Source organism: Periophthalmus magnuspinnatus, chromosome 4, assembly GCF_009829125.3.
Source record: "Periophthalmus magnuspinnatus isolate fPerMag1 chromosome 4, fPerMag1.2.pri, whole genome shotgun sequence".
Taxonomy (NCBI): Eukaryota; Metazoa; Chordata; class Actinopteri; order Gobiiformes; family Gobiidae; genus Periophthalmus; species Periophthalmus magnuspinnatus.
The window spans coordinates 12,935,122-12,958,668 of record NC_047129.1 but is presented as its reverse complement, the minus strand read 5'-3'; the positions used below and the strand labels follow the sequence as shown (position 1 = coordinate 12,958,668).

The 23,547-nt window shown below is 36.5% G+C and overlaps 4 protein-coding genes across 7 annotated transcripts in view; 2 read left to right on the top strand and 2 right to left on the bottom strand.

Moving 5' to 3' along the window:
* ttll7 (tubulin tyrosine ligase-like family, member 7) overlaps positions 1–6,109 on the bottom strand; it is a 61,085-nt gene extending 54,976 nt beyond the window's left edge. Inside the window, exons 1-5 of the mRNA XM_033965804.2 lie at positions 5,976–6,109; positions 5,198–5,326; positions 3,462–3,583; positions 2,008–2,075; positions 1,200–1,358 (exon numbers count right to left, since the gene is read on the bottom strand). Of these exons, the coding sequence (XP_033821695.1) occupies positions 1,200–1,358; positions 2,008–2,075; positions 3,462–3,583; positions 5,198–5,326; positions 5,976–6,000 (503 nt within the window). The 5' untranslated portion in view covers positions 6,001–6,109. The remainder of the gene's footprint in view (positions 1–1,199; positions 1,359–2,007; positions 2,076–3,461; positions 3,584–5,197; positions 5,327–5,975) is intronic.
* A 4,804-nt stretch (positions 6,110–10,913) lies between these two features.
* Positions 10,914–18,760, top strand: prkacba (protein kinase, cAMP-dependent, catalytic, beta a). Of its 3 annotated transcripts, XM_055221145.1 has the most exons (11): positions 10,914–11,067; positions 11,131–11,254; positions 14,065–14,126; positions 14,264–14,392; positions 14,719–14,817; positions 15,108–15,190; positions 15,257–15,383; positions 15,479–15,574; positions 15,772–15,894; positions 16,072–16,236; positions 16,370–18,760. In XM_055221145.1, the coding sequence occupies exons 2-11, from the start codon at positions 11,209–11,211 to the stop codon at positions 16,493–16,495; spliced, it is 1,056 nt and encodes a 351-aa protein (XP_055077120.1). In that variant the 5' UTR covers positions 10,914–11,067; positions 11,131–11,208; the 3' UTR covers positions 16,496–18,760. The 3 variants fall into 3 exon arrangements, with proteins under 3 accessions (XP_055077120.1, XP_033821738.1, XP_033821735.1); XM_033965847.2 differs by having other exon boundaries at positions 10,934–11,254; XM_033965844.2 differs by lacking the exons at positions 10,914–11,067; positions 11,131–11,254 and adding an exon at positions 12,525–12,719.
* Positions 18,761–19,030: 270 nt separating this feature from the next.
* On the top strand, positions 19,031–21,338 carry samd13 (sterile alpha motif domain containing 13). 2 transcript variants are annotated; one of them, XM_033965868.2, is made up of 5 exons: positions 19,031–19,227; positions 19,506–19,599; positions 20,224–20,266; positions 20,344–20,455; positions 20,525–21,338. In XM_033965868.2, the coding sequence occupies exons 3-5, from the start codon at positions 20,229–20,231 to the stop codon at positions 20,666–20,668; spliced, it is 294 nt and encodes a 97-aa protein (XP_033821759.1). In that variant the 5' UTR covers positions 19,031–19,227; positions 19,506–19,599; positions 20,224–20,228; the 3' UTR covers positions 20,669–21,338. The 2 variants fall into 2 exon arrangements, with proteins under 2 accessions (XP_033821759.1, XP_055077129.1); XM_055221154.1 differs by having other exon boundaries at positions 19,485–19,599.
* On the bottom strand, positions 20,483–23,230 carry uox (urate oxidase). The gene is made up of 8 exons (XM_033965857.2): positions 23,156–23,230; positions 22,866–23,078; positions 22,637–22,753; positions 22,490–22,568; positions 21,965–22,151; positions 21,750–21,873; positions 21,598–21,681; positions 20,483–21,498 (listed from the first exon to the last, which is right to left on the bottom strand). Exons 1-8 carry the CDS (start codon positions 23,168–23,170, stop codon positions 21,424–21,426), a joined length of 894 nt encoding a protein of 297 aa, XP_033821748.1. The 5' UTR covers positions 23,171–23,230; the 3' UTR covers positions 20,483–21,423.
* Positions 23,231–23,547: the final 317 nt, after the last annotated feature.

Sequence of the window (23,547 nt, the reverse complement as noted above, 5' to 3'; positions counted from 1 at the left end):
GATCTCAGCTTTTTAAGCCTTATTTTGTTCCTCTTATAACAAGCAGCGCTTCAAACACAAACAATAACTTCATTTAGCCAGCCGCCGATAAAATAAATTACAGGGGGTAGATATAACTTAATTTCCTGCCGCGTCACACCAAGCAAAAGACAGAGAAAGAATCTCATCTGGTGAGCTGCTCTCTGCTGAGTGGTCGGGCTAAACTCATCATCTTTCATATTCCAAATGTATTGCAATAATTCAGCCTTTGCTGCCTTTTATATCTTAATAAATAAGGGCTTAGTGCAGCATGGAGTTATAAGAAACGTTCACATTAAAGCAGAAAGGACAAATTCAAAGAGAATGAGGGAGAAAGGTGAACCCCACTGAGCCTTTTGCACTTCAATACCTCCACCTATTGGCATGAGTGATAAATACAAGATGAATGTTTTAAGGAGAAGCAAATGAAAGCTAACTTTGACAAACTGCTTAAAGAGTTATGTTTCATGGAAAGTTGGAAAATATCATTAAAGAAAATAAAGTGATAGTTTTATAATGCTTTACTGTAGTGATGCTGCTTTTCCTGTGTTGATTCCCCATCAGAAAAGACATAATGATGTCCTGGCAAAATATTTCTTTTGAACAAAACTAAATCTGAAATCAATTATTTTTTTTCCCCAAACACAGACAGTGGACTCAACACAAAACAAAAAGTGCTGTCGAATTGAATTAGCTTTCTTTTATTTAGAGGTCAGTCATTGGATTCTGTCAAGTACAAAAAATAACGACTTGTAGGTGTGAATTATTCATTCATTCATTCTTTCCATATGTTGAAGAGTGATAATTCCCGCAGTAGCCATGTGTGTCCACTTCTAGCCTGTTTCTGTTTCCCTTAGTAGAAATTCAATAATCACATAGAGAGACCTTGTGGTATGCATGAATGCAAGCCCTCATAGACTGACAATTTTTGATTTATGGAAGGAATTATCATCAAGGACTATGAAGACACAATGACATTTAGCAAAGTATATCAATTCAAATATCTGCCTCTAGCAGTCTCTTGCTATTTCAATACACTCCAGGGTGACAAACTTGTAGACGTGTCCTTAGCTGCTCTGCTTCTTATTTCCTTGTTCCTGCTATAACTCCCATCTTAAGTCGCTCCTGGTTCTGCCTTGTTCTACATGGATACTCACAGTGTATAGATTGAGTTAACCTACCCATGACCCATTGCTCCATTGGCAGGTTTGATGATAAAGGTTTTCTGCTTGCGTTTTCTTCGTAGTTCTTTGACATAGTTTTGGAACTGGGTGTACTCTGCAGGAAAGATCCATGTTTTGGGGATGAAGCTGTACTCTTGAGGCTGGCACTTGATCATTCTGTAGAGACAAAAAAGTGTGTGGTAAGAGGTAGCATCTGATTATGGTTCATTCTACTATTAAAGAAAGTGGGTCTATAACATTTAACTTAATAGTGGTATTGTTTTGGTATGTCTATGAAAAATTGTGTACTTTACAAGGTGAAACAGAATTGCAAAATATAAGATATAATAACATTTCAGTTTTGAAGATAAGAAGATGTTCTCAATTGACCTATCTGGTCAAGTATTTAGTAAATACATACTTTAAAATAAGCAAAATTTGAGCATTGAGCATATTGTTTATATTAGAAAACTGATAAATAAATTTAAAAAGAGCAGAAACTTCCAAATGAAGTTATAAGCACATTTCAGATAGAAAGCAAAAATATGATGTGATAATTGTTATTACGAGAAAATAATAAAAAAGCAGATATTAATAATCTTTACACTCATGTTTCATGTTACAATGGACTTATGAGAATACCAGGTTATCAGTGCATAATTTATCATTTATTCATTGCAAAACAGTTTACTTATAGGATGAATGCTCAGAAGTTAGAGCAGTCATCCTTTAACAGACAAGTTGCCTGTTCAAATCCCATTTTCTCTGCAGTCCACTCTAAGTTTGGCCAAAGATTCTCTTCTTGACATTATGCAAAAGCACTTACTTGGACATGTTTCTTGCTAGACAATCTTTCCGGCAAATTTCACCCATGCCTGGGAAGTGGTTAATTCTCTGCAGAGGGACAAGAAGACATAATATTGTTGTTAGGACCATTGCACCACTCATTTGCACCCTCACCCTTCATCAAAATGAGCACATTAAAGGCAGCAACCTGAAGTGAGCTTACAATGTTCTGACATTTATGCCCAATTACGAACTCACAACAAAAAGGTGACACAGCGACCTTTGCCAACCCTTATTTAGTTCCCCGTGTTTTTTTCCACTCTAGGTTGGTGAGGGAAGAACCACAAAGAAAAAAAAAACAATCAATCTCAAGAGCGAGGGGCCGAAGGTAATTGGTTCTGCATCACAAGCTCCTGCAATGACAGTTGAATGAATTGCTTTGAATGGGTGCAAAGAGAGCAGGGGTTAAAGGGAAATGTAGGGTTTTTTTCTGTATTCTTAGACCCAATGAGCCTGAACAGGGGAGTTAATTAGGCTCATGAACTAAAACTTGACAGCTAACTCTCACAGTATAAATAACAGGAAAAAGGAAAAAGAGAGAACACAAAATGCTACTATCCAAATGAGACAGACATAATTAGTGATTTCTGCAAGACTGTACAATTATGCCAATACAGTGAATGTGCGTGCGAAAAGGCCAAATCAAAACCAATTGTTTTTAAGAATGACTTTCACACAGTCATGGGAGCAAGCAGCAGCAAATCAACAGTTTTACAAGACATGCAAAGTTGTTACTGTATCTAATGTAGTGACTTGAACTTTTGCTCCCTGTCTTAACAAGCCATTCTCTCACTTGCTTGCATGGGATTTAAATGATCATTAGTACCCAGTCTAATCAAGTAAGAAGTATGGAAGATAGACAGTTAACTCTAAGAGCTGCAGGGGAGCAGTTAAGTTTGTGGAGTGGGACAGAGGGGTCAAAGAGAGGTGAGGTCGGTAACAGAGAGGACTATGGCAGGTTAATTGGTGATCCCTACCGCTCACTACTTGTAAGTAAGTTTCAGTCTTTTCTGTTTTTGTTTGTGTCTGCAGTGTTTTTCAGATACTGTTCTATTGCTCTGTTTGGCTGGATTTTTAGGAAAATTTAAAGTAACCTTTTCTTTAGTTTAAATGGGTAAAATATTCCTATATTTCTAAATATTTCTAACCTGACTTCATATTTGGGAAGTAGTAGCAATATTGCATGTGCATTTGGTTGCAAAAAGATAATTATCATATAATGTTGTAGGTAAACTATTTCCATCTAGAATAAATGCTGAATCACAGAAGAGCTTGTTTAATAGTAGAATACTTTAAATTACACTTTTCCTATTCAAGTTCTATATATATTTCTTGCACATTCATGCTAATACTGTGAGTGTGCATACAAATCAGCACCAATATGAAATCTGAAGAAGAAATGATGATCTAATGAAATGGTAGCCCGGTATTTACCTGATAGTTCCTGAGCTCAGCGATTTTCTCATGTTGCACAGCAGAGTCATTCCATATGAGGTTAGCTGTTTCATCCTCATCCCGAGCCTTGATGAAGTCCATCTCACAAATGACGGCACGCACTGAGGGAAATAAAGCATACATATTCTGTTTATGCATGCATAAATACTTCAGTACATTAGCATAAAGCTCTATATTTACTGTTCAGCGCAGATTAGCCAAAGGTACAGCCATACTTCAGAAAGATAAATCAATTGTTGTTATACATTCAAATCCCTCTGGCAACCCCTTACAATAAGAGACTGGTGGCACGCCCATTTGAACATTAATCCAACATCTATTCATTATTCAGTGAGTAATAAAAAATGTATGCCCTAACAAAATAAGGTATTAATTATTTTTTGAAAGCTTCTGCAGACCAGAGGAGGGTTTTCCTATTGTTGTACTATGGCATTTGAACTGGAAAATAAGTGATTTTTACTGTTAACATCTGAAAAGGGAGGCTTTGTTTGGCTACAAAGAATCTACAAACACATCTTCAATGGCTGCCAAAGGAAAGATCTGTCTTGATTTTTTGTAACATGAAGAAGAAACTGAATGCTGCTTTTTTGCTTCAGTATTTGAATGTAGGCTGAATTAAGATTAAGATTTATGGAAGTTTTGGGTATTGGGGTAGTTTAAACTGCTGTATTTGGGCCATACTCATTGTTCTCAGTCTTTTAAAAACTTTAGCTCATTATTGTACATCTTCCTATTAACTTTCAGCAAATTTCCCTACAAGGGAGTATTATCTTTAATCTTTACCTTTAATGCAATAAATCATAGAACAAAAACGATGGTGTAGAAAGAGCTAACAGCAAAAATGAGCCATCCATCTGGCCTTTAGTGTTCATTTACCTTCAAACTACCTCTGCACTGCCTTCAGAATGGCCACTATGAGGGTCTCGCCACAGCTTCCAGAGCTAACACACAGCTAGAGTCCATCTAACCTGCAGGATCCCGAATACTGGAAACGTCCCCTCTGTACTGCTGACTCTAGACTTTCAGAGGTTGTAGTTCACCCCTGAGAGATGGTAAGCCACTACAATACTCTGAACATGCATGGACTGCTTACTTGGCTGGTTTAGGCTTACCACTGAGTTAAATTGTCTGAACAGAGATTTATGAATGTGCAGAATCGAAGGCCAAGCTGTGCCTATGTGCATTTTGGACAATATTAAGCCTAATTTGAGACATTAATGGAGTCCCTCAATGGACCTTCCACAACAAATTAGATTTTGTTTGTGGTCATGCATTGTCATTTTCAAGGTTGGGGGTACAATTAAAGCACACTGTATGCTTGCCACTAGGGGGATGTAATTAAGATTATTCAGGTATCAATAAAAAAAAAAGGAATTTTAATCCAATATATTCTCAAAAAGGTAACTTAAAAAAAAAAATTTTTATCTGGCTGTTTATGGGACATTAACTTGAATTCATCAATTAAAGGCTGATATCATAAAGCTGGTCGCACACGAGAATGGTGTTACACAATTACAGTGACTTAAGCTTCTCTTAAGCTTCTCTTTTTCGTCATGGTGTCAATAATGGTGAATAATTGGAAAACTGTGATGTCTGTACTTTCAAATCAACATACAATTTACATTATACTAGTCCCTATGGTGGTATGACTTTTCTGTATACCAGTGTTTGTGAAGTGTCTCATTGCAATATTTTTTGCATGTGAAGGGTCATACCGATCTCATATTTAGTGCCAGCGACATTTGCTGTGATGGTGCCTTTCTTCTTTTTGCCGTGCACTTTCCTCTTCCCACTACTCTGGTAGGAGCCTACAGATGGCACGTTCACGGGGGATGCTCCTTGATCTTCAGGGAGGACGAACAGCACAAAACATAAAAACAGAATGACATATTACATTCCAGTTGGGATCGGAGAAGGAATCATCCCATGCAGAACACTGCATTCTTGGATGTTAGCAGGTTATTGCAGATTTTGAACATAGGGTTACTGCTGCACAATTTATCTAATTTTAATTGAGATAGAGAGTCAGTCATTTATAACTGTCAATGATCAGCTTCTAATTGTTCAGGAAATGAATACTGAAAACTATTTGTATTAATTTTGACACAATCAAAATGACATTATTTATATATATATATATATATATATATATATATATATATATATATATATATATATATATATATATATCAGTGTTTATTTGTTAGTTTTAAGCTGCTTCTTTGCAAATTTGAGTTCTAGCTGTGGTTAGTAAAATCACTCACTTAGAGATACTTGACAGCATGTAAAAGGTGGCTATTATTACCTATTACCGTACTTCAAAATAATGTTACTCAAATGAAAAGCATAAATACAATGATAAAACTATTCACTATTTTACATAAGTAATGTGATGTAATGTTATTACATTACTCTCTCTGTGTGATTTGTTGTTATAATGTATGCCTTGTTATGCCATGCTAAAAATATCTACAGTCGCGTGTAGGATCTCACCTCCGTCATTGGAAGGTGAGGGCATCTCAGGATCTTGAAGAGAGAAGAAGCGAGCCAAGCTGTGTGCCAGGCTCGACAAGCAGACCTCAAAGGGCTCTCAAACCACCCAGAGGCCCTTGCACTCTTGGTCTGGTCTGTCTGGACGGGTATGAGTGATGTTCTTCAAAATGGCACACTGGATCATCTAAGCATTTCCCTAGTGCCTTCCAGTGGCCCTGGTCAGCACGGGCTGGGGGAGATGGGAGGAGAAAGACAGGCAGCCTTGAGTGAATGAAGCCCCAGTTTATTTAAGGACCCAAGGGGAGAATAACAGGGAGGAGGTGCAGTAATGTCTGTTGAAGAGAAAGAAAAAAATAACATTTACTTCTGTGGAAAGTGCCTCACAGCAGGTTGCTTGAGAACTGAAAGGAGAATTTTTTTTTTTTTTTTTTAGCTTTTAAAAAAAAAAATCAAGAAGCATTGCAAAAAAAGTCAACATTTACTAATGTTGACATATCAGTTCCACAAAGACTTTTCAATGAAACTTATTGCAGTTCAAAATACAAATTGAATCCAAACATGACTATAATTTACATAGTGTAATTTGTCCAACTGTGCAAAAGTCGGGTTACACAGAGCAGAACATGGACTAATAAATTAATGGATGGTTCCCTTGAAATTAAATGTAAAAACTCACATTATAAAAAATATTACGTAAACATAAAGTTTTTAGCCAGCTATGTTTTTAATATAAAAAAGAAAAGAAAAGCATGTGTGTAAAATGTAAAATTTACTTATTTAAACAACAAACATTATGCCACTATAACTTATATACCATATTATACAGTGGCATCTGGTGGTAAAAATGTGCTATTACATATTTCCTACACATTCAGATGTAGTGGGACCTGTAAAAACAGAAATGTGGTTAAGGGAGGCAAACCCATATCGATTCAGTCTGTATCCTAAAACTAATAATAATAATAATAATAATAATAATAATAATAATAATAATAATAATAATAATAATAATAATAAATAATAATAATAATAATAATAATAAAACCTATTTCATTTCTTGGTTAGACTTTAGTCTGTGCCTGAAAGCTGAGACCATTGATCCTGAGGACAGGCACAGAGGTGGGTGCAAAAAAAAAAGAAAAAAAAAAAAACAGCAGCTGAGCCAGTGTGATGAAATGAAACAAGCGAAACATTTGACAGGCCTGTACCATGGGCCACCCCACTGTCCCAAAGGTGCACCACGAAAAGGAAGAACCACAGAGCTCCAGACCTCCACAGGGAAACTGGGGCTCATGACATGCACATACCTTATTCAGCAACTAAACATATTTTTTTTGCCCCACATAAAGATTTATTTATGTATGTATTTTTTTATTTATTTTATTTTATTCATTTATTCATTTATTTATTTATTTATTTATTTATTTATTTATTTATTTATTTATTTATTTATTTATTTATTTATTGCACAATGATTTAGAAAAAGAATAAACTATTTTGAAAGATATATTTTGAAAACTGCAGTGGAAGGCTATTTTAGAACAATGCCTCAAAATCGATACTTGCTAGTACTGTACAGGGATCATCAGACTAAACTGTCCACTTGCCTTAGATGACAACTCATGAAACTACTAAATGATTGATATTTGCGGGTTTGTTTTTTTTATTTGCTGTTTTGTTTTGTTTTTCATCTATAATTATGAGGACTCTATAAGTCAAGTCACTTTGGCAGCATACTGATGCATGGCCAGAATAAAAATAGCCCCTCTTGTGTGAACCAACCTAGTTTCTACATGTTCACATAAAAGAGTCAAGAGTTCACCACAAGACGCCAGATTAACAGAGACAGTGCCACGATCAGTATGGTTTGTAAAAATGTTACATTTTAAGTAAAAAAGTAGTAGTATGTAGTTTTTTATAAAGGGAGTCAGAAAACTAACCAACTTTACATTTTGTCCATTTACTTTAATCACTTTATTAAAATGTGGAACTGCCTGAATTAATATATTGTGTCGTTTCTTAAAAGAAATCAAATGTATTAGCTAGTGGCTGCTTTGAAATAATACATGTAATATCCCAATATCTCCAGCAGGAGGAGCTACATGACCATAGATGCTGAGGAGAGCGCAGATGTTGAGCTCATGCACCTCCCTAGGCCACACGCACACACGCACACACGCACGCACCCCCCCCCCCCCCACACACACACACACACACACACACACACGCACACCCACACATACATATACACACAGAGCATTTGGCATCACTGAACAACAGACAGGTCTTTGTTGCACTCATCTGCATCTGTCTTTGTCAGTGGCTGCACATGCAAAACAAGTGTGCATGTGTTTTAATGGTATGTACAATGAGTCCTCTGCCATGTTTTGTCACAATATGTGGTGGCTTCCATTTAAAATCAGTTTGTTAAAGTCTTGTTTTTGTATTTCCTGGAATTTCACAAGACAGAACCTGTAATGTCTTTTTTTTGTTTCAACAGATTTAAATACCTAAATAAAATATAGCAAATTTCACTTTAACAGTACAGTATGCAGACTTACAATTTAACTGTTGGTTTTTTTGCTTGTTTGTTTTACTGATTAGCACTTTTTCACATTAAATTTATTTCACATAAAATTAGAGGAGTACACACTTTATCCTTTACACTAGTACACAAGGTCTTCTGTTTTAATTCATTTGGCCTCAGGGAATATGCATTCAAAGGGTAATAAAAGCCCTACAACTGGCATAGTAAGTTGTATTATGTAACAGAAATCAGATGAAACTATTGTTACTATAAATAGAGCACATCTTGTAGGACTAGTGGCATGAAGATTTCTAAAGTAGTGTCTTCTTAACTGCTTAATCAAAACTACCAGATTCCATCATATCTAGAAAGCTTACTTGGTTTATCCAGTGCACCTAAAATTAGGTCTAAGCGCCTGTGACCCAACTCAGGCTGCCTTCTTTCTCTATGAGTAGGTGCTGGTGCAGTCAGCCCACATTGCTGCAATCTACCGAACTCTAAGCAAACATATAATAAATTGACATCTTTAAACCAACAACTAATTGACCTCTTAAAGCATCTTTAATAAAATGAAGGATGCATAAGTTATTATGATGTAATTACCTTTCTATAAGACAACATTGAAACAATCTTTTATTAACCTCATGGTAAACCAAATATGTTGACTCATGACTGTGTGTACAGAGTGTTTAGTATGTCATAAAGCAACATCAACGTCTCCAGAAGATTATGCATATCACATCACACTTAAGAGCCTTATCTGGGTATACCCTCATATGCACTAAATCATATGCTAATGCAGGAACTGTTACATAACCGTTTTGGCCTCTGGGGAATAGTCATCTCTGGAGTACTGTCAGCATGTGGTCAGCAAGTGGCAGACACTGTCACAACTAGATTAAAGGGAGACCATATGTCTCATGTTGCAATATTGATGAGAGGTGGTAAAAATCAGTACTCTGCAGAATTGTGTCATAATTAAGGCCAGCTCAAATGTTTGCAGGTGCAATCAGGGTTTTGTGCCAATGCTAGCACAGTAAACAATATGGTATCTTCCAAATCACTGTAAGTATAGTAGGCCACCCCCTGTTGGAGGTGTTTGGGGATTATCAGTAAACGGGATATCAAACTCTCACATAGTGATATTAAACATCACAGCGGATATATTTTGCAGAGCACCCAAAATAACTGTGCCACCGCAGTAAAACATTTATTTTTTATAGGCCTATTTCATGATTAGATGTGTAGCTAAGAAAACAATCTGCTAGCCTACTACTCAGTCATTAATGAGGCACGTCTTCGTTTGTGGCTAGCAGGCTAAAGAATCACCAAGAATATAAATATTTAACATGATGACAGCTCAAGACTCAATACCCAAAAGAAATAAAATCCCTTGTCTACAAAGAAATGTAGCTTAGCATTGCAGGCTAAGGATGGAGAGACGAATGTAGCAGTCCATAGCATCAGTCAGCGTTACCTTATTTTTCCCAGGCTGGCTCTTGTGCAGGGCTCATCGGAACAGAGCGGCTAGTCATGGGCAGGCCGTGGCTCCTCTGCGTGAAATATTTAAATCCGATTCTATTTGGAGATTGTAGTTATGTGTACTGTGTTAATGTTGCTGGTTTGCACTCAGAAAATCAGTATCATGTAGGTTAGTCCTCTGTGCAGTGAGTGCTGGAGCGAGCCCGTGGGCAAAACCATTCGACCTGCAAGACGGGACTCGAATAATGCGCGGAAGTCTGCATACTCAGTCACACATAAACCAGTTGAGATAACCTTGTAATCTCACGCTTTAGAGCTAATACATTCATTACAATACATACATTTTTTATCTAATACATTCGCAAATATAATCCGCATTTTAAGAAGCATTTAAAAATGGCTCCCCTTCAAATAGACCGATCCATATGTCCAACTCAAACACAGCAGCTACCTAGCAACTGTCGCTGGCCATGGTGCTAAAAAATTTAGCAACGTTTAACTTCTACCAATTCATAGATTTAAAAGACATGTATATTTCCTGACGTCTTGTCTGTTTTACATAGACTGCAAAGAGCTTTATTTAGGCTATGGCTTGATCCACACTTTTAAAATAAAGATGAGAATAATTCTGTGTTGGACTATTTGAGAGTTTGACAAAAATCACTCAAATTGGATAAACCAGATAGCAAAATTAGTTGTAAATTAGTTGTGAAAGTCTGTACTTCTAAAGAGAGCCTTTGAAGCGGCATTCATACATTTGGAAAAGTATTGTATTGAAATGCTTTTATACAATTTATTACGTATATTATTTTCTCTTATTACTTATGCTTATAATTTCCGTGTGAAAAATGTTAAGTCAAAATGTAATTACTAGTTAGTTAGACAGAGGCAGTCAAATTGTGTGTTCAGAGACACCGTGGAGAGTTCCCATAGAACCTGAACGCAGCACAGAGCGGCAGCAGCAGAGGCAGAGGTGAAAAGTCTGGATATGTTTTCGTACCACAGGAGGCGTACTAACGACCGATGACATTGTAAATACTAAATAACCTCTGGGTTGCACAGTACTTGGCGGTTCTGTTCACGGTGAGAAGAATACATTGATGTTTATGTTAGCCACTAAGCTAACACAAGATATTTGTTCGCTAGCTAACAGAGGACTGTGTTAGCTCACCACCGCTACCATCCTCGCTCTGGGCCAGCTGTGCATCGCCCTCTCTTCCTACGATGGGAAACGCAGCCACTGCCAAGAAAGGCAATGAACAAGAAAGCGGTGAGCACTCCAGACACACACTCATCATGCCTCTACATTCTATACATTGTTGTACAGTTTGAGATTGCACTACACACAGCCGACTTGGACATTGTTGCCAGTGATAGCAGATAGGAATACAGTCACAAGCTGCAGGCAAGAACCATTTTTGGTAATGCTGCTCACAAGACATGCTAGCCCCTTAGTAATAATTTATATATTACATGTTTATAGAGAGTCAAGGGAAAAGAGACTCTTATTTTACTATTAAACATGTGCATGCAAATTGTCCTGGTCTGGCCAAACCTATATGCTGCTTTGCACACAGCATACCTGTATTTCTTCTCCTTATGCACTTGTTATCTATGGGCCTATTTGTTGAAAATATCTTTTATCAAATTACTAGTGTATAAATCCGTTTGAACAGTCAATGCAAAGAGGCAGCTCATTGGAACCTGATAACACAGGCAAACATTCACAGATCAAGGTCCTCTGTGTCCTGCTTACAACAGGTTTCTGTAAGGTCAGTGTGGAGGGGAAGATGTAGTAGCTAATACCAATCAATCAAGTAGGACAGATGTCAAAATTAGCTCTATACTGGTTTGATTATTGCTTATATCTAAATGTCAAATAGTTCGTATGGATTCCATCTCATTGCCTAAACAGCAGTTACATTATAATGAATCAGTTATATATATATATATTACTTAAAATTAAATTATAATACCAACAATGATACAAAGACACTTTGTTTGTATTTTAGTGTCATACATACAGTGTAATTTGTCATCTATCTTTTTTTTTTCATTGTATTTTTTTGTTTAGTTTAGCCCAAGTGAATAGAGAAAGTTATGATTATTGATTTAAAGTCTACTAGGTTAAGTATTTTATAAGTATAAAGTTAAGTTGTTTTTTTTAGAAATAGATAATATAATAATTGTCTGTATCCAGTGACTTAAGAATAGCTGATGCTAAATGGGCAGCTTTTAAGAAACAATAAAAAAATTTTGCCACTAGGGAGCTTTATCTCATGGTTGTGTAGACCTTAAGTTTCATTTCAGCAACACCGGGTTAGTATTTTCAGTGACTTTCATTCTGTAATTGGGTCATGTTTACATATAGCCATTAGCCACTTATATTATATTTTCCATTAACATCTGTAGCTTTAGTATTATTGTTGCTGCATAGACAGACAAGCACACTGTCGTTCTGATACAGAGTACTTGAACAGGAAGCTTAATTCTTTGTGGTCACCCATGCATTGCACTGCACTTGGCTCTCTACAGGAAGCCAGTGTCAGTTGCTGTTCTTCGTTCTGAAGTAGTTAGTTTGGGGCTGAGCCTTCACAAAATGGCCCAGCAAAAGGATCAGTCCTTCGCTAGTCGCTTCTTTCATCGATGTCTTAATAAAAGTCACACAGAGCAGCGAGGACAGGAGAGTGAGGTCCCCCATGTCTCAGAGTACTCCATCACTTGGGATAAGTTGAGTAAGTGAAACATTTGGCTATGCTAGTGCTGCGTGGCATACAGAAGACTTTCTTGTTCTGCTTGTCATTTCAACGCAATCGTCAGTCTACTTTTATTTCATTTATTTTTACAATTGCATAATGTGTCAATCTGCTATGTGTTCGGCCTGCTATGAAAACATGTCTTCTCAGCAACTAATACAGGCATCATAAAAATTTTAAAATGTTAATGTTGTATTCTAGTTATATTTAAAACCTTAAAAACTTTTATACAGATGTTTTATCTCTGTTATGTCTGGTCTTTTACCTGTCTTTTAGTGTTGTTCTTATGCAAAACTCACTGTTTTAGCATTCAACCTCCTATAATGTTTCCTCATTAAAAAGTTGTGTTTTGCATCAGTGGAGCATGTTTGAGTAATTCAGTATTTTTAGTACTGTGTCCCATTCTTAAGACACTCGCTCCCACTTCTCGATGGCATCTGTTACTCTAGGATTGATTATGTTTTTGTTTTGTTTTTAGTCTGCACAGCCTCACAGACTCTTCTGATTATTTCTACACATCTCCAGTTTTCTTCACTACCCAGTGACTTAATGTATACTTACCACTATATCATGATTAAAACTGCTTCACTCCACAGTGCACCAGCAGTTTTGTACATAAACATTATTATGTAAAGGCTCAGATAAACATAAAGAACCAAGGCTAAGGTTTCCTGGATAATGCATAATACTACAGGATATGTCTTTAATGCTGCATTTAGTCAAGATTTCCCTCAACTCTTTTTAACACTTTGTTAAATGTTCTTCATCAATATGTATTCTTCTTTTTCTCCTCTCTGTTGTTTCCATCCATCTGGGTCTATGTTCCTGCAAATCGTTGGTCAACTGTAGAGACGTTTGGTATGCTCTCATTCTATGAGCCATCCCAAATCACAGAGGATCTATTTTAGCTTTAGTTTAAGTGATTTATGACTCTGTGACTTTGGATATCTCATGTTTGCTGTGACCATCATATTTCACAAGTTGCTTGCTCTGTGTGAGATAGCTCCTCTCCCTATTACATTATTGTAATAACAATAGCTCTAATTGATCCTAACACTTAAAGAGATGCAGACTAGCTTTTTGATTAAATAAATTGGCCATACTTTGATTCCTAAAAATTCTTCACAAGCTTTTTGCATCACTTTATATTTTCACAGCTTTTTCCTGGGTGTGTAGTTTAGACTGGGACTTTTTGCTGTTTGTTATCAGCTTGCCTCCCCAGTAGCTGACCTTTGCCTGACCTTGTCACTTTCAAAGAAGGAACTGCATTATGACTTTTCAAACACAGTGAACTTTTAATGATTTACTTTTTGTCTTTTTATAGTGAAAGAGTTCTTAGCTAAAGCCAAAGAAGATTTTCTAAGAAAGTGGGAATGCCCTCCACAGGTATATTTTATTGTAAATGCAAATTATGCCTATTTTATTGTGCCATCATTCTACTTAAGAGAAATATATGTTTTATAGTGAAGAAGTCAGTGTTATGTTGTTAAACTACAATTTTTTGTTTTTTGTTTTTTCCTCAGTGCACAACTGGCCTGGATGACTTTGACCGATTCAAGACATTGGGCACTGGCTCGTTCGGGCGCGTCATGCTTGTCAAACACAAAGGAACAAACCAATTCTATGCCATGAAGATCTTGGACAAACAGAAAGTAGGTTAAAGTTTGCTTGTTTTAAAGTAGGCTGTGTGACGTAGTGTGTGTTCTCTATGCTTTGCACTTTTAGAGGTCACTGATAAGTGCACCTTACATCTTTAACAAGGAAATGGAGCATTTCCTGTTGTACACAAGATTCTCATAATGCTTAAAGCGAAAGTTTGTGGTTGCCTTAAGATGAGACACTGCAAATGAAAAGAAATAGAATTTTAGATTTTGCCCGTTTGAGACCAAGGCCAACACATTTACAGAGAAGAGCACAGTATTTGAGTAAATTAACTGAAAAAATATCTTTCCGGAGTTAAAACACTTGTATGTTTCAGGTGGTCAAGTTAAAGCAGATAGAACACACTTTAAATGAAAAGAGAATTCTACAGGCTGTGTCCTTTCCCTTCCTGGTGAGACTGGTGTACGCTTTTAAGGTAAGTATTGGACTGGATCACACATGAAAAGTTCAGTATTATGAGTGCAGCTTGAAGCTTTCAAAACTAAATCTGAATAGACTCGACAAACTAAAGAAAGTCCTCTTCATATAGTTAGGGCATATCTGACATCAATCAGATCAGATGCATGCTGTTTGACAGTATTATTCCGCAAAAGTATTTAATAAGCAGTAATACTGGTAGTAGATTATTATAATGGGGCTGTGCAATATTAGATACTGCGTCATGAGAGAAATGCAGTTCACCAAATTGCTTAATTGTTCTGACAGGACAACTCAAACTTGTACATGGTGATGGAGTATGTGCCTGGTGGAGAGATGTTCTCCCATCTTAGACGTACTGGAAGATTCAGGTATTGTGTACACATTTGTTATCATTTATTTATTTTCATTCATTAATAGTCTTTGTTCTTTTCTAGTGAAAACCACGCACGATTTTATGCAGCTCAGATAGTACTCACTTTTGAGTACCTTCACTCTTTAGACCTCATCTACCGAGACCTAAAACCTGAAAATCTGCTCATAGATCAACATGGTTATATTCAGGTAGACCTGTTGAAATAATAACTGTAATATTTTGGTAGCTAGAGTATAAAATGTATTTATAAGGTACTAACAATGTTTTTTTTTTTTTTCTTCAGGTGACAGATTTTGGCTTTGCCAAGAGAGTTAAAGGGAGGACCTGGACATTGTGTGGGACCCCCGAGTACCTGGCTCCAGAAATTATCCTCAGCAAGGTGAATATAAAGATGTTTGACAAAGGCGTACAGTCTGATGGTAAAGGGGTTAGGCCAGTATAGTGTCAACCTGTATAAAAATGGGGTTTACATGAATAAAGTCACTATTGTTTATTTACAAACTTCATCCAGTAAAGCCATTTAGATCTATTTTATTTTGACAAATATTGCAAGTTTTTTTTCTTATCTGTTTTTAGGGCTACAACAAAGCTGTGGACTGGTGGGCTCTGGGGGTTCTGATCTATGAGATGGCTGCTGGATACCCTCCGTTTTTTGCTGATCAGCCAATTCAAATATACGAAAAAATTGTATCTGGAAAGGTAGAGAGTATTTTGATTTATTCCAAAACAATGCATTTTGCTGTTTATCCTGCTATTTCAATGTGATAAGACATTTTGTTAAGATTTGCTTACAAATTCTTACTAATAAATAAACTCTAATTAACTTATTGATGTGTTTTGTATTATGACTATATATTTCTCTCCTAAATGTTGTAGGTACGATTCCCTTCTCACTTTAGTTCAGATCTGAAGGATCTCCTAAGAAATCTACTGCAAGTGGACCTGACAAAGAGATTTGGTAACCTGAAGAATGGGGTAAATGACATTAAAAATCACAAGTGGTTCTCGACAACAGACTGGATTGCCATCTATGAAAGAAAGGTACTACTCGCACCCTATATGGTGCTATCATTCATCTTTAGAATATCTCTACTCAACTTTATGGTACTCAGTTTCCTTCTTTGGTATGATACTGAAGGTTGCATCGTCCCATTGATGATCTGATGTGTTTTAGATCGAGGCCCCTTTCTTGCCAAAGTGCAGAGGACCTGGTGACACAAGTAACTTTGATGATTACGAAGAGGAGGAGATCCGCGTGTCTCAAACAGAAAAGTGTGCAAAGGAATTTGCAGACTTCTAGTGAATGGGGAAGAGTCCCCTAAGGACTCATAGTTAGGATGATTGCACTCCTGAGGTTAAATATGGAATTGAGGCTGTTACATTTGTAGCTCAACTTCCACTTAAATTCCACTCTGCATTTAGTTGTGTGCCCTTTGCACAAAACAGATACATTAGCCAGACATGTCTTGTCCTGTGAAGCAAAAAATATATTTTTAACAATCCATAGACATTTTAATTCCTCAAGTCTGCTTTATTAGTGTTTCTTTGTTTCCGGATCAAAAATAACATTCAAAACCAATGAGGACTGAAGACCCTTTTAGTAACTAGAAATGAGTTGAGCATATTTTTCTCAAACTAAAGGGAATTTGTTTTCTTTCACCTTTCTGGGATTTTTATGTGTCAAATAGGCAAAAGTATTTTGGTAACCATTCTGCATCCATCTAGATATGCATATAGAGGAAGATGTGACTATACTTCTGATAAAAACTCGATAGGCAGTGTGTTTAGTGATCAATTTTTCACACTTCATATCTGGTCACGAGACAGTTACTTTTACCTCAGCCTAAGTATGGCATTTATTGTATGAAGTAAAACTATATATTTTTCAGGTACAACTTTCACAGGAAAGAAGGTAGCTATAGGTTTTAAATCAATCCACACAACTGAACATGATTCTTACAATGAACTATCAAGTGCATTCTTACAGTAGAAGTTGGAGCAATGCGTGTGGTTGTCGACAACCATTTCATTTTATTCATTACCTTTGGAGCTAAGTCTTCCCCTAACATGTTGTTATTGTTCAAAGGCATATTCTGTCTGTCTGTTTGTATGTGATCCAGTCTGAGTAGCAGTGACACAAAAATTATCCCACCTTTTGATTTGTTATTGGTGTTTTTGTTTTATGGTTTTAGCCTGTGACACCTGCTGCTTAATTTTCCAATCGTTGCTTCCATTGTAGAAACAAAACAGAACCTCCAAAACATTATAATCTTAGTAATAACTAAAGGGGACATATTATGTACAATTTACTTTTAACCCTATTATAACAGTGTTCCCCTGCCATTAGCTTACGCAGAGCTCTCTTTGATTGATTCATTTGAGGAATCCTACATTGTTCTGCATTCCTGGTTTGAGTGCTCAGAAAGTTTGTTTTCACTTACCTCCTATCTTTGCTCTTGTTCTGTATTTACTTGTATGATTTAAAAAATCAGACTCCAAATCCAAATTATAGGGTTCAAAAATTGCATGTGGTCATTTTTCAAAAATGTAAACATAAAGAAAAATCTGCTGCTATTGTAAAATACCACTTTGAAGAGAGAGTCTCAGTTGTCTCAGCTCTGTTGTTTTGAACCACTTCTATTATGAAGCTATTTTAGATCAATAATGTGTTTTAATATGAACAAAGTGTAAAATAATAATCTGCATATATTAGGAGAAAAAAACAACATAATATGTCCTCTTTAAAGTCAATTATTATGGGGCATTTGATTTCAGGCCAAGTTTGTAGTTTTGTAAATCAGTTTTAAGGTTTGTAAAGCCCCGACTCCCAGTGTGGATTGTTGACTTGGGATCAGTCCCAGTCCCTTTCAGGTCAGTTTGTAGCATTGCATTAATAGCTTCCAAAATGGGGTTAGATTGTTGTTTGACGGTGCTCACATTATAAGAAAAGATGGGAAAATCAGTCATAATCAATCATAAATAAATGTGAAAATCAAGAGTGAGTGAAAAAGGCACAGATCTTGTACTGTCAATCATTACTCAATTTGACTGACTTTGTCTATAGAGCACATACATACACTTTTTGTAAACAGTAGCCTATAATTTCTTCCCAGTTGGTTTAGGTTTTGTATTGATTTATATATTGTACTATTATTTTCTTCTTAGATAAACACTGGTAGGCCTAAATGTAATTTGCAATGGTGTTTCCGCATGTACCAGAACTGCCTGTGTGTAAATCTGATATTTCCAGGATTTTGTCTGAAATGTGCAGCTTCTGAAAATGTGTTTCAATGTGATCAATGTTTGTCTTTATTTGATCATGTAAATGGCAGCACTTTTCCTGAGCTACTTCACAATCCCTAAATGAAGGAAATCACTTTAAGCTCTTCACAACTGACTCAAGTCCCTTGCACTGGTCAGAAATCAAAATGCTCTTTTGTTTGGGTTGTGACATTTTTGCACTTTTGTTTTACCAATATTTATTTACGTTTGCAAGGGGAGATACTATGCTGCAGCATATTTTATGGTTATGTCACTATAATACATTTTTATTAAAACCCAAAAATGAAATGCTGAAAGGAGACTGTTTTTGTTGTGTTGTGCTGTATTAGTGTGTTGTGTTGTGTTGTAGGCTGCTGTGTCCTTCTCTTGAGCACTTCACATTTAGCTAATGTTTCATGTACTACCCCCACGGTGTTTTTAGCATTATAATATTTAGTTAAGTTAGTATTGTAAATGTTATTACTGTTCTTGCTTTATAAAACACAGTAAATCGTAATGTGATTGCTCTTAACTACAGCGCGCGCCTGTCTCGTTAAAAAACTTCAATTCCCATGAATCTTCAGTGTCATGTGGGCGAAGGAAGCTAAACCGATACCGATGGAGAGCTGCTAGTTGTCTTTACTTGATTAAACCTAGATTTCTATCAAATGTATTTTGCGTTTTAATACATCTACTTAGATTTTTTTTAATAGACGGAATTTTCTTACCATTATTGACTCTCTTGAAAAACAGGAAACGAACAAAAATAAGGTTAGTAAAAATAGTGTTCAGCATACCCAGCTAAGTGTACGTGTGAGGTAGCTTATGTCCAAATGTAAAAACACCTTTTATATCAAACACACGCTGTTTTCTGTTGACTCTTAAGCTCTATCGTTTATTATCGTTTGCCTTTTACAGTGTCGTTGATTAAATTATTTTCATTTCTATAATCCGCGGCAGTTTTTAACGTTGCGTGTTTATGTCATTGTGTTGTGGTGAATTTTCATAGAGCTTTGTGTTTGATTTAGTGTAATGATGTTGTCCTGCAGAGCCATCCACACAAGGACGCTGCAACACGCAAACAAATGAAGATGCTAGCAGAGTCTGGGAACTTCTGATGAAATTACCACACCAGCCCACACTGTAAGCCACATTACCAGCTGTTATTGGACCAGCTCTGTTGTAATGTATCAAAGGTGAAATGTTATAATGTCATAAAGTCATAAAGTTGTGTTTTTCTGGTAAAAGGATCTACATATTTACTACTAAACATGTTGGTGTTATATAAACATAGGGTGATCAGATTTTCTAAAATTACAAACTGAGACACACGGGGGTTGGGGCGGTTGGTAATAATAGAGTTGTGAAAAGAGACGGTAGTATAACATTATTAGGCACTAAGCTCATTCTCGACTCACTTGTGAAACAGTACATGACATGAGAGACTTCTGTTCTTCTGACAATTTTCAAGCACCGTCTGTATTTGAACAAAAACACTGTTGGTGGAGACCAAATGTGTCAAAAATAAGGACACCTGGGACATGTCTTGTATAAAACTGGGACAAATCACTGGTTATGGATAAATCTACTGGCACAAGGGACATACAGCTCAAAACTGGGACTGTCCAGGGTAAATGGTCTAGCCACCCCCTGTGTAAAATATATAAACATCCCACATGTGGTCAGGTTCTCAGATGTTTGTGATGTTTTTGTAACATGTGTTTGTATTTATTTCCATTGATTTATAAACACATTATTCTTCTACAGACATAATGGAGGAAAAGGCAAATGGCTCCGTTGACCTCAAAAGGTATGCCTAACACCTTTAAAAGTATCAAATCTGTGACATGTTCTGTCAGCCCACACTTGTCTATTGTGACCACACAGCCCTGTGGAAAATGGTCAGCTTCCTGACCCTGCCAACTGGGGCGTTGCTGATGTTGTCAATTACTTCAAAGCCACAGGATTTGAAGAGCAGGCCACAGCTTTTCAAGATCAGGTCAGAGTAGATTTCTGATTCATCTAATTTTTTGCAGACAATGAAGCTGACCTTTTATTTTAATCTCAGGAAATCGACGGCAAGTCTCTTCTCTTGATGACGCGTAATGACGTGTTGACGGGCCTGTCCATAAAGCTGGGACCTGCACTCAAAATCTATGAGTACCATGTGAAACCTTTACAGACTCAACACCTGAAGAGCAATGCCTCATAGCATCAATAGACCATCCAAAAACCCACCTCAGCGACAATCAGTATGTCAGGTGATCCCAGTCTAGCTGCCGCTTTTCAAAGACTCCTCTAGTGGCACCTTAACAGAATTTTTCAGTATGTTTTTAATAATCTCACTCCCTAAAAGGGCTGCACATGGGCCCACTATGCTGTTTACCTTTTCATTTAATCTTATACTGCTGCTTGAGATGTTGTATTTTATTTTCTGTTATTTAATAGAAGAATAGGTGGACATTTTGCAGGTATGGTGGGTGTGTTTGTGAGTGAAATGAGGTTAAACCAATGTTTTTAAAAGTATTTATATACAAGATGAAATCTAGTACAAAACTGTCTATGTTGTATCATACATTGAATTTTTATTATGCACCCCATAAATCTCCAACAGGTCAGTTAGTGATCACAACTGTGCAGCTGAGGCCATCTGTGCTGAGCATGTAACATTTAGTTTGTATTGTTTCTAAACATGACCTTTGTTTATTTAACCGAGGCTCCAAAAATGAGATTATTTATGTGTAAATATTCCTTTCTGTGGTGCTTTACCTTTGTGACTGAGACCGCTGTAATGAAGTGTGTATGACCAATGTGCAACAAAACACTGGCTCTGTCCCTAAAAGATTTGCAATAAATGGTGCTGTTTTCTCACCAAAGAGTAATTTAGGAGTTTGACTTTCATTAATGATAGATTCCAATGTAAATGACACAAAAAATAGTGGTTGTTCCAATGGTTTTGTTTAGTGCTTATAGTTTGGCTTGTTGTTTCCGGCCCAGAGTCCCTGTGATGTTTCCAGAGGGATTATCAAGGGGAAGCAGGACCTGTAAAGCAAAAGATTACCAAAAAGGTATTTTTAGTATAAACAGTGAATGATAAATGAAAAAAGATTCAGCTTTTTTTTTTTTTTTTGCAGAGCTTACTTCATCTTTGTTGCTCAAGCCCATCTTTGTCATGTCTATTGTAAAGTAGTGTTGGTTGGGCATGACAATCTCTATTTCTTCAACCTTAGTACATAATAAATTAGTTTGTAGAGAATTTAAAGAAACATGTCTACATTAAACGCTGCACAAACCTCAGGGAGTCGATCCAGAACCATGACCTGAGACTCATAAAGCGTCTTCTGCACAGAGGGTGAGTACACTCCACTGTCATAGGGACCAGCAAACTTCTCAATTATTGTATCCTTAACACCATTCCTAAAACGTGGGTAGAGTTGAATTAATGCCATACTATTTAGACATGCTTCTTTTATTTGCTAATATTGGGTTAATATAACTGATAACATACCAGGCAGCATCAAAGTCAACACCGAGCACTTTATTGTAGCGCCACCTAGAGTAAACTGAGGTGCAGAAACACCTGTCCTTGCTGTCCTGCAGGGTTGTGAATCGATCTCTAAAGAAGCCTTCAAACCCAGACTGTGTCGTTTTCAGGACCTTCATGTCCTTGATTCCACTGTGAACAACTGGCACACCTTGAAAAACATTTCATATAAAAATAAGTGGAAATGGGTCCTATTCTTGAACCTTCTTTTAGGAGTGAGCCAAATGGCAAAAGATAATATCACAATTTTGTTGGAGCTTTGTATTTTTGTTTGAGAGGTAAATAAAATAATCTGCTTCTTCTGAAAGTTAATACTTGATTGGTTAAATCCAGATGTCACTCACTCAGAGCTTTGAGAGGATAACCAATAGTGTATGTGTATGTGTTTGAGCTGCATTAAATGGAGTGCTAAATTAATTTTTATCAACATTAAAAATAAATAAATATATACAGTATTAAAATGTAAAAAAAAAAATTTAAAAAAAGTACCATTGAGATCTTGCTCAGTCTGACAAAACCGAACAGCTTCAGGACTGAGAATAAAAGCATGAGCGTGCTGTACACCATTCTGAAAAAAGTGTTTAATATTGGTAATTAGTAAGGATCAGGACACATCCATCATTTAGTCATATTTACCTTCTCTAGCCTTCTCCATGGAGCCTCCTCTATGTAAACTTTGGCCCGTAGGACATGGTTGAATTCAGTTAGAAAATGATTGCAAATATCCAGGGAAAACTGTTCAATGTTATTTACCTAAAGTAAAATGTGCATTTAACATAATAATAGACGTTTTATTCCATAACTGAACATGCACACACATTTTTTTACTTTGTCAAATGGTCCATGTTAAAAGAAGCAGACTTACCCCTTTGATTTTGGCTAGAGCGTGCACAGTGTTCTTGATGGTGTCAGTGGGGATGATGTCCGAATTGTCTCCAGTTAAATAATCCTTACGAGATTTCAGAGTGATTTCCACGTCGGCTTTCAGCTCAATAATGTCATGATGTTTTCCCTGTCTCTTTATAACCAGCACCTTCACAGCGTTCTTACCATAACCTGTCCGCACAAACTCTACATTCTGTTGACACAAAGTAAAAATTAAAAGCATCAACACTGAAGCCTGCTCTGATTTATTCACTTTATTCTCTTAATTACCTGATGAGTTGCCATCACCTTTCCAGATCTTTACCTGATGCCCAAATCTCATGGAGCAGGTTTAGAGGAGCATTTTGTGCAAGAGGCGGACCCAGTTTGTGTGTTATGTAACACATAGTACTTGATAAACTGACCCTTATTCTAAACATATCAATATTTGTGTGACCTAATTTCTGACACTTGATGAAAACTTTTTTGAGCTAATAACTGATTAGAAAAGACAATATAAGTATAAGTGGATTGAATAAAATTGTCAGATTTAGATATTATTGATAAAGTACTAATACTGTTCAACAGAGCCAAAATCCCCAGTATACAGATGCACAATCATTTTACTTTTTTTCCTCAGTACAAAACATAACTTTGAAAGTAGATTACTTCAGACTTTCTGA